At 32.2% G+C, this 8,890-nt stretch overlaps 1 protein-coding gene across 1 annotated transcript; it reads left to right on the forward strand.

Moving 5' to 3' along the window:
• The first annotated feature begins 1,194 nt into the window (after positions 1-1,194).
• LOC6558035 (opioid-binding protein/cell adhesion molecule) lies at positions 1,195-7,967 on the forward strand. The gene is made up of 8 exons (XM_032743187.2): positions 1,195-1,250; positions 3,847-3,922; positions 5,359-5,697; positions 5,777-6,046; positions 6,445-6,542; positions 6,612-6,914; positions 6,974-7,144; positions 7,660-7,967. The coding sequence occupies exons 1-8, from the start codon at positions 1,248-1,250 to the stop codon at positions 7,822-7,824; spliced, it is 1,425 nt and encodes a 474-aa protein (XP_032599078.1). The 5' UTR covers positions 1,195-1,247; the 3' UTR covers positions 7,825-7,967.
• Positions 7,968-8,890: the final 923 nt, after the last annotated feature.

Raw genomic sequence — 8,890 nt, forward strand, 5'->3', positions numbered from 1 at the left:
ATTTTCCATAATGGAGTTGTGTGATTTTTTGAGGCAAGTTGTGGTAGTTGATACAGAAATTGAGAAAGTGCGATCATTTACTCTTCTGCAGTCGATCCCACCTACTGCTACTCTATCTGACAGGCGATGGACATTGGGTGAGCCTTGCATGCTGACTTTCCGAGCTTGTCACTGTGATCTTGAAGTCCGGCCAGGACTAAGTCCTTCATCAACTTAAATTGTCGATGTTGACTTCGATCGCCGCCTTTCGCTCTGTCATTCTCTTCATCTACCTTCTTGATTGACCTAAGTAGATGAACAGTTTTCTGATTTACGGCCAGGATCACCAGATTTTTGACCTTTGTCTCATTACACCTTATCACTGTTCATACAATTGGGAGTATGTCCTTATTCTGATCTTGATGTAGACCAATAGGCTCGATATCGTCTTAACAGCTGTGCGAATCTCATTACCTACTTCGCTCGACACTCCACAATGATTAGGGTTGTGTGCTTAAAACTAAAGATGATTTTCTAACCCTCCCGCAATTCTATAATCATCTTGGTCTTCACAGTGCTGAGTCAACCTTTTGACTGAAATCTGCCGCATGATATCTGGATTTTCTATACTTTGAGCCTTCTCGGCTGTGCCTATAATGTAATGTAATGATCTGCGTTCGCTGCTCGACACATCTAGGACTCAGGACCCGAAGACCAGCTGTGCAGCATGGGACCTAAGCTCACAGATTTTTATGTCATAAGTTCCATGTGTTGTCTGCGAGTGCTACTACTATATAGTCTCTGGAGTCTCAAGATTGTCGATTATTTAAGTATTTAGTTATGTTGCTTGTGAGTTTTTGGTGCCCACAATGGTTTTTTTTTTATTTTCTACCAAATTTGCACCATCTAACTCGCCATTGTGATGCATATATGTATTATAACTTGCTGTAGGGTATTTATTAAGTCGAGTACTGTGGAAATGGGCATTTTAAGTTGTTGCAATACCACCGAGTAGTCAAGAACTCAAATCATTCGTGTAAAGCTTTTTCATAGCTTTATAGGTAAAAACGCTTAAAAGCTGGGCCTGCGCATTGGGTCTGAAAATGTTAAGGATAAATACAATTATACTTGTCAGCCAGAAACTTTAGTCTATTTTATAACTGATAAAGATTGTTGTTTACTTTTTATTGAAAATTTAATTAAAATTGTGTGCAAAAGAAAAGCTGAACATTTGTTAATGGGAAAATAGAATTCGGAAGAATTTTAAAATGGTAAGTCTAATTAGTATCCCTCGAATTTGCTTCAAAAAGGTTCAAGCATGTATGTACATATAATAATGTATATATATGCATATACCTACATAACCATTATCCAAAAAACTTTACATTAATACAAATTTAATTTTCGTATGAGTGTATTTATAACTATATTTACGCTATTTCATACTACCCAGATATATATTTCTGAATTTATCTACATATGTATGTACATCTTTTACTCATATACACATATATACAAATGTTCACAGGTAATTTAAATGTGTACATACATAAATATATATGTATAATTTTTTTTTTCTTATGTATGAACGTAGGTAATTTTGTATATTTAAAAGTACATTCATTCGAAAATTGTATATATGTACATGTGTATGTATGTATGTTCGTTTTGGGCAATGTATACATTAAATCATTTTCTAGTATACTGCTACAATAATCCTATTAATTTTTTGTTTTAACTGTCGGTGCATATACGTATTATTTATTTATTGTATGTATTATTGTGAGACGTTAACTGCCAAGTGAACATATGTATTTTTGCATGCATATACAGAAATATTTTGTTGCAAAGGCTCACACATATGTTTCTATATGCATGAAAAAAGACGAGCTGATGCAGTTATGCGAAGTTTGGCTTTATGTAAGCGAATGTGTGTGCAGACACAAATGTATATCCACATTATAGACTTGAGCTCCTTTTGCACATAGCTACAACGTGATTTACAATAGAGATGTGTAAATGTAATGTAATGTGTCTAATAGCATATCACTTCTGTTTACAAACAAATAACAATTTTAAATCATTGCGCTTGAAGTTATGTGTAAAAGAGAATTCGTGCCGCCTGTAAAGCGTGTGTAGCAAATGCGTTAGAATAAAAACATTCAACAATGATAAAAAAAATTATATTTAAAAGCTGTTGTTCACAATACTATACTTCAGACACTAGAGCTTTTTCTGTAAGCCAATATCCTACAGGAACACAAACATAACTGAAAAGCTTTATATACATTAAGGGTATTGCCTTGATTCTTTTTAAAATTTAAGCAATTTTAACATTTATTGTATGGATCTTGTCAACTTTTTAAATCTGCCATCTTGTTTGTGGTATCCTTTCATCGAGCTTGATACTACTAGCATACTCTTTCCACCTAGCTCATCTTTAAATCTTAATATTTTTCACATTTAAAAAAATGTATTTTTTTTTTGTCATATTCAGATAGTTTTTTCAAAAGTAAATAAACAAACTGCTGTGCACGTATGGAAAGTCCACTTGAGATAAAACAAAAATGGGCTTTACAAAACTTGATCTTAAGATATTTTAAACAAAAATAGATGCTAAAGAACGAATTGATATTTTTCTACACTTAATGTGCGCCGTCATACTATTTGCAGTGAGTGCACTCGGACTACTTGTAATATGTGAATAGTTTTTTTAAAGTATAAATTTGTGGCTTTTGTGATTTTCTTCAAATATTGGGGGTTTACTTTAGCTTTGAGTCGGTCCTCGGTACTAGGATCAAAATTCGCATATATTGATACAAAAAGGCTTTGTGTGGAAGCGGGTGATTATTGCGATTGTGACTGCGACCTTTGACGTGAAATGTCTGGATGTCTGGTGTCACTAAAAGGTTAAGGGAGCCCGATTTTCTTCATATAACTACAGTTCTTATAAGAATTCGATCTTAGCAATGCTAGATTTTTTTATGGGACTGCTGAATTCGTTTATATAATGATATCAAGGGAGCCTACGCAATTTTAAAGTGTTTGGATAGGTGCCCCTGCATTTACTAATCAAATATAGTTATATGTAGCAAGGCGTAAAACACGATACATGCAAAACAAATTGTTTAAAACGTATTGATTAGATGCTATGCATACAAATAAGCAGAACTAGATGAGGAATATTAATCAAACAAAATAAAAATGTTGTTCTGTATTAGTAGGTTTGAATGGATTCAACAGTTTCATCTGGTGCCAAAATCATGTGACAAAACGGGTCAATAGGTCTTTCTGAACGCGTAATGTAGACAATAATACTTTCCTAGCGTCAATTCGAAGGCGATGACGCAGTATTCCTGATAGAAGTGCTTTTGGGACTTGACAATTTAAGTTTATGAGTTCTTTCTGTTACCATACTGAGCACAATTATTATTTAAACTAAGCGTTTACTAGGTTTCGTTAATCGTAATAAAACCAAGATCTATTCACCACCCAACATCCAAAGTCCTTACAATTTTTAAGTACTGGTCTTTTCTTCTGTCCCTTCAGTATAAAACCTGCCAAGATTTTATTAGTTCAGTAGCAATTTTTTCTCTTGCCTTTTTTGGCCATAGCTGGGATACCAAGCTATGTTTGCCTTCGTATCACAGTAGGCTTCTCCTATCTCCAGTTTTGTGTTCCTGTATAACCATATATTTTGAAGATTTGTGAACTTTATATAGTTTACATTGAAATAAATTAATAAATCATGTCAATCGAAATCATTGCCATTTGAACTCCATTGAGTCTCTATCATTTTGCTTCGGATTGATATTGAAGACACATAGGAATTTACTAATAAAATTCGTTGTGTTTTTTTTATTGCAGTTAACAAAGTTTTGCCAACAAAGGCCCACGCGGCAATTACCTACTTATATTGTGGTTCTTACTTTATTGTTTAGAGGTGAGTATACAAAACATGTCTCAATATTAAAAACATATGAAAATATAAATTGATAGGTGTAGTATATAACCAATTATGGTTACTGATCTCTGTGTCATAACCGGTGAAAATGGGTAAACCTAACATTCTTGATTTAGACATTATAGATTCTATAGCGGGAATCGGCAGCGCCGGCTGAGAAGCCGGTACATCACCATGGTGTACTTACACAAGGTGGTCTCATCTGTTCTATTTTAGTACCAAACCATGTGAGAGATAAATTATAATTCCGAAAAAGACAAAAAACCGGCTAGCGAAGAAGGTTTTCAATTATGGTTACTTTATTTGCTGTGAGACACAGTCTCCAAAATCGTGATTTTATGCAGAAACTTAAGTTGTTCCTTAGCTCCTGCACAAACTTACCAACAAAACATTGCCAAGCATAAAAAGCAGCAACAACAATATTTATTTTCTCCTAAAAGTCCATATTTAATTTATTTTTTTGTTCAAGAATATCATATTCAACTAGTAGTTTTCAGCTTGAGCTTTATGCTGAGAGCGTTTTTTTAGTTTTTTAGTTTTACTCGACCATTGATGACACACAAGGATGACTCATACTGAAAGAATCTAAAAAATATAAATTTTGATGGGAGCGTTTTTTGAAATGAGTAAATGTTAACAGATGCACAGAACTAATCATTTATTCAGAAATTAAAATAAAAATTACGTGCTCTGCAACATAATAAGCAAATTGAAACAAAATTGCAAGAAAAAAATATATGGCCTCAATTTCGAGTATTTCTTAGTCATTTCTCACCTTTTGGACCAAACTCATCTAGAGAAAAAGCTCCCACGGCAAATACACAATAATACTAAAGCTTGCTTATCGGTGAATTGTCCGAGAAAGCCAACAACAGCGTTTTAGAATCCGAAGAATTCATTGAAGATTCACCAGAACATGGAAAGGTTTAGAATCTAATTTTTGTAGTTCAAATATGTTAAGCCTAAGTTAATGATTAATAAATTAAAATGAGCGGAAATTTAAAAATAAAATTTTAAAAATGTTTGTAAATTTTTAAAATTTTTCTTTTGGCAACTTTGTATTAGCCCCCATTTTTTAATCCAGAAAATGTTCTCTCGCATGTCTAAGCTGACGTTTCCGTTACTTGCTCTATAGCAATGACTTGGAAATTGAACGAAATCTCGCTTTTCCATTTTCCCAATTCGAAAATTAAAAATATATCATGAAAATTAATGATGACCCAGATAATGAAAATAGATGGAATTAAAACTCACTGCCTTAACTTCAAAAAGTTGGAGAGTTTTTATAAAACTTCCTATCTTTGATATTTGAGTTTTCATAAATTGTTTTTAGCACGTCCACGCTTATAGTAAAGAAAGCGTTTTTTAAATTGTCTGGAATTAAATGAAACATTTTTAAATACATTTCTTTACAGTGTCTTTTTCAGGTGGATCGTTTATATTACCGGAGAACGAAGCTCCCACCACTGCACCTAAATTTTTATCAAGGGGTCACCTATACAAAGTTATAGTTGGCGAAACTATTGAATTGCCATGTAAAGTGCAAAATCTTGGATCATTTGTGTTACTATGGAGAAAAGGTTCTTCAGTTCTTACTGCTGGTCATTTAAAAATTTCAAGAGATCAAAGGTTTAAAATTGGTAGCGACTACAATCTACAGATTAACGGCGTTAAGACTCAAGATGCTGGTGATTACATTTGTCAACTTGGGGATCAAGAAAATCGTGATCAAGTCCATACAGTTGAAATATTAGGTATTTTATAATATTATATTTAAGCTCTAGTCAAACCAAAAATAATTCATAAAATAAATAATTATTAATATTTATTCAGTACCACCAACATTGAGGGCCCTTCCTCATAATGGTCAAGTAACGGCACGAAAGGGGAGCACAGTTACATTGGAGTGTAAGGCGTCAGGAAATCCAGTGCCCACAATATACTGGTTTAAAAAGGACGTTTATTCTGGCCCAACGCATTTATCAGATAGTTCAACATTGATATTAGAAAACGTGGACAGACATCATGCTGGTACATATCAGTGTTCAGCTGACAACGGTGTTAAAGAGCGTGTATCAATGGATATACAGCTGACGATTTTGTGTAAGTTTCACATTTTAAAGAACCTCAATCTATATATACCTGTTCAATATTTGATATGCTTGAGTATGTTTGGAAAGTAAATACTAATAACAACTTTCTAATGTATTTGCCTATTACGATGTTTATTTTTTCTTATAAAAACAACTTATCCGCTATATACCTATCAATAAATTTCCTTGCTGAAGCAAAATAATTTGGTTTTCAGTTGTATTCTGAATTTTCATTAGACACAGATTTAATATTGATTGGTTGCACAATTTTCGGATTTTCCAAATGAGAATTTTTACTTACGTAACTTATTTATATTTATACATTTTTTTTACTATATATTCGCTCTAAGGCCTGTATACAAGTATTTTTGCTTTATTCAAACAATGTTATATACATTTTTACTAAAGCCCCACCAGAAATAACGGTTGAAAAAGCTTGGGTGCATGCTGCCGAAGGATATGATATAGAGCTTGTTTGTGTGGTTCATGGCGATGTGAATTCAGAAGTAAGTTTGTCCAAATAGATTGTATTAAGAAAATAATTGTTAATTACATTGTAAATGTCTATTGTTTAGATGTTGTGGTATCAGAACTCTTTCCTTTTGGATCCAACTGATCGGCGCTCAATGTATCCTCATGATGATAGATACAGTCTAATTATTCGAAACTTTCAACAAACCGATTTTGGGAATTATAGTTGTGTCGCCGATAATGCCCTTGGGCGGACAAAGAAATACATTGAAGTCTCTGGACGTCCGGGACCAGCTGATTTTATTTCACCAGCCTTAAGTGGCTTTCTAGATCACTACAACTTAACGTGGACAATAGAGTCTATACCGCCATTAGATGAAATTAAACTTTTGTATCGTAGGCTTTTGGTAATATTTAAAAAATAATTTTCCCATTCGAAATATAACTATTGCATATATAATTTCAGATGAATGAAACATACCAGCATCCTGGTAAATGGCATGAATATCATATTAAGCCAATCCCGATTCGGACTGACGGCACACATTATTTAATGTCCTATGTAGTACGAAATTTAGAGCATAATGCAGTCTACGAAGCAATTGTGCAAGCTAAAAATAAATACGGGTGGAATGAGGTTAGTATACAAGCTGTCTATTTCTGAATTTAACTAATTTATATCTGTAAAACCAATCACTAATAGTAAAAAGTGTGTGTGTATGCGATAGTGTGTAACAGTCTGCAATCATTTTTTGTACGCATTGGTGAATAATTTACAAAACCGAATATTCCTGGAATACCTTTAAAAAGTACCTCTGATCCTTTGTGAGCATTTTTTATTAGGATCAAAAAGAAAAATTCACTGAACTAACTTTCAGATGCATAAAGATATACAGAAGATGTTAATTTGCTATAACTTATGTTCAATATTTCAACAGCATTCGAAAGTTGATATACTATATAGAGAAACAATCCGTAAGTTTTTTTTAAGTATATAGTGAAATTTAGATGTCGGCAGATTGTCTCCGGTCTGCATATTACATTTCGGCATACTTAAGAAAAACGTTGGTTCTTGTTAAATAAATAACCAACTTGTTAAAAATGCATTGCGTAATTGCGAAATACTTTTAATATAAATATATTCTTCTATAGATAAGCGACATTCACCAGTTTTATACTCGAAATCATGATCTTCTGCTCGACATTGATATGGAATACAAAATGGGAATTTCTAGTTGCAATCGGCTATCAATGACAATGGATGCAATTATCTTACCCTATATTATATTGATATTGACGTTCATAATCAGTATTTAAGAAATGTTTAATTATTGGCAAAAATAAGTTCAAAGGTGCCTTACTACGTATTTAGAATATGTACATATTTATAAAATTGAGTAGATATTAAAAATTCTGTTTATACATTGTTAGAGCATAAATGAACCCTAAGTTACTTTATTTTATATAAAGAAGGTCATAAATCACAAAATAGATTTATAAAATTATGTACATATAATCATTACGCCATTTATATTAAATAATTTTGTCCCAACTGAATCATCTTATATTCTTTGATCTAGTAAAGTACTAAAGCATATGATGTTTGTAACTACAAGAGAATAAACCTTCTAATGTTATTAAATGCCCTGAATGTAAATGTATAAAAATAAAAATAAAATAATTTAGTAGTAGATTTGTAGTAGACTTTGCTTGTAATACAAGACAAGATTATAATCATTATCTAATTGTGCCCAGAGGCATTAATTTATGCTAGAAAAAAAGTACACATACACAATAGGCTAGACCTGTTGATCACCACGGGGAGATCGCACCTAGACCAAAATGGTCCTTGGGTCGTGTTGGATTCAAATTAGCACAAAAAAAATAAGAAAAATACTTGAAGACACAAGAAAATCATTTTAATTATAAGAAAAATCTACAAAAATTTAATAGTATTTATCACTACAAAGAATGAGAAAGTGGGTGTCATTATCAACATTATTAATAATATGGAAACAGATTTAATGTAAATTTATTCTACTTATATGGCATACATTACATTTCATCATGTCAAGCAAAACTTTCAGACTTCGGAGCACCCCCAAATGATTAAGCATGATTTTTTTTTAAATCGCAATTAGAAATTGAAAATGAGATCACTCCTTTTTTATTTATTGATTAGAACTTTGTTTTTTTTTTTTGCATTGCTACTAGACATATTTGAAATCATTAATGTTTTATATTATTAAATATGACTTTAACAGCATTGAAAAGTTCAACTTATTGCATTAGGATTCAAGCAATAATTCACTGGGCATTGTATAAAATTTCGATACCAATCTCACGCCTCAAAAATTGATTTTATGTATGCAGTAAAACTTAT

The sequence above is a fragment of the Drosophila grimshawi genome, unplaced genomic scaffold, assembly GCF_018153295.1.
Source record: "Drosophila grimshawi isolate 15287-2541.00 unplaced genomic scaffold, ASM1815329v1 contig_78, whole genome shotgun sequence".
NCBI lineage: Eukaryota > Metazoa > Arthropoda > Insecta > Diptera > Drosophilidae > Drosophila > Drosophila grimshawi.

Bases quoted from the DNA above. Each gene is read 5' to 3' on its own strand.
- LOC6558035 (XM_032743187.2), top strand. The intron at 3,923-5,358 runs GTGAGTATACAA...ATTTCTTTACAG, and splicing joins TCTTACTTTATTGTTTAGAG to TGTCTTTTTCAGGTGGATCG. The intron at 6,543-6,611 runs GTAAGTTTGTCC...TCTATTGTTTAG, and splicing joins ATGGCGATGTGAATTCAGAA to ATGTTGTGGTATCAGAACTC.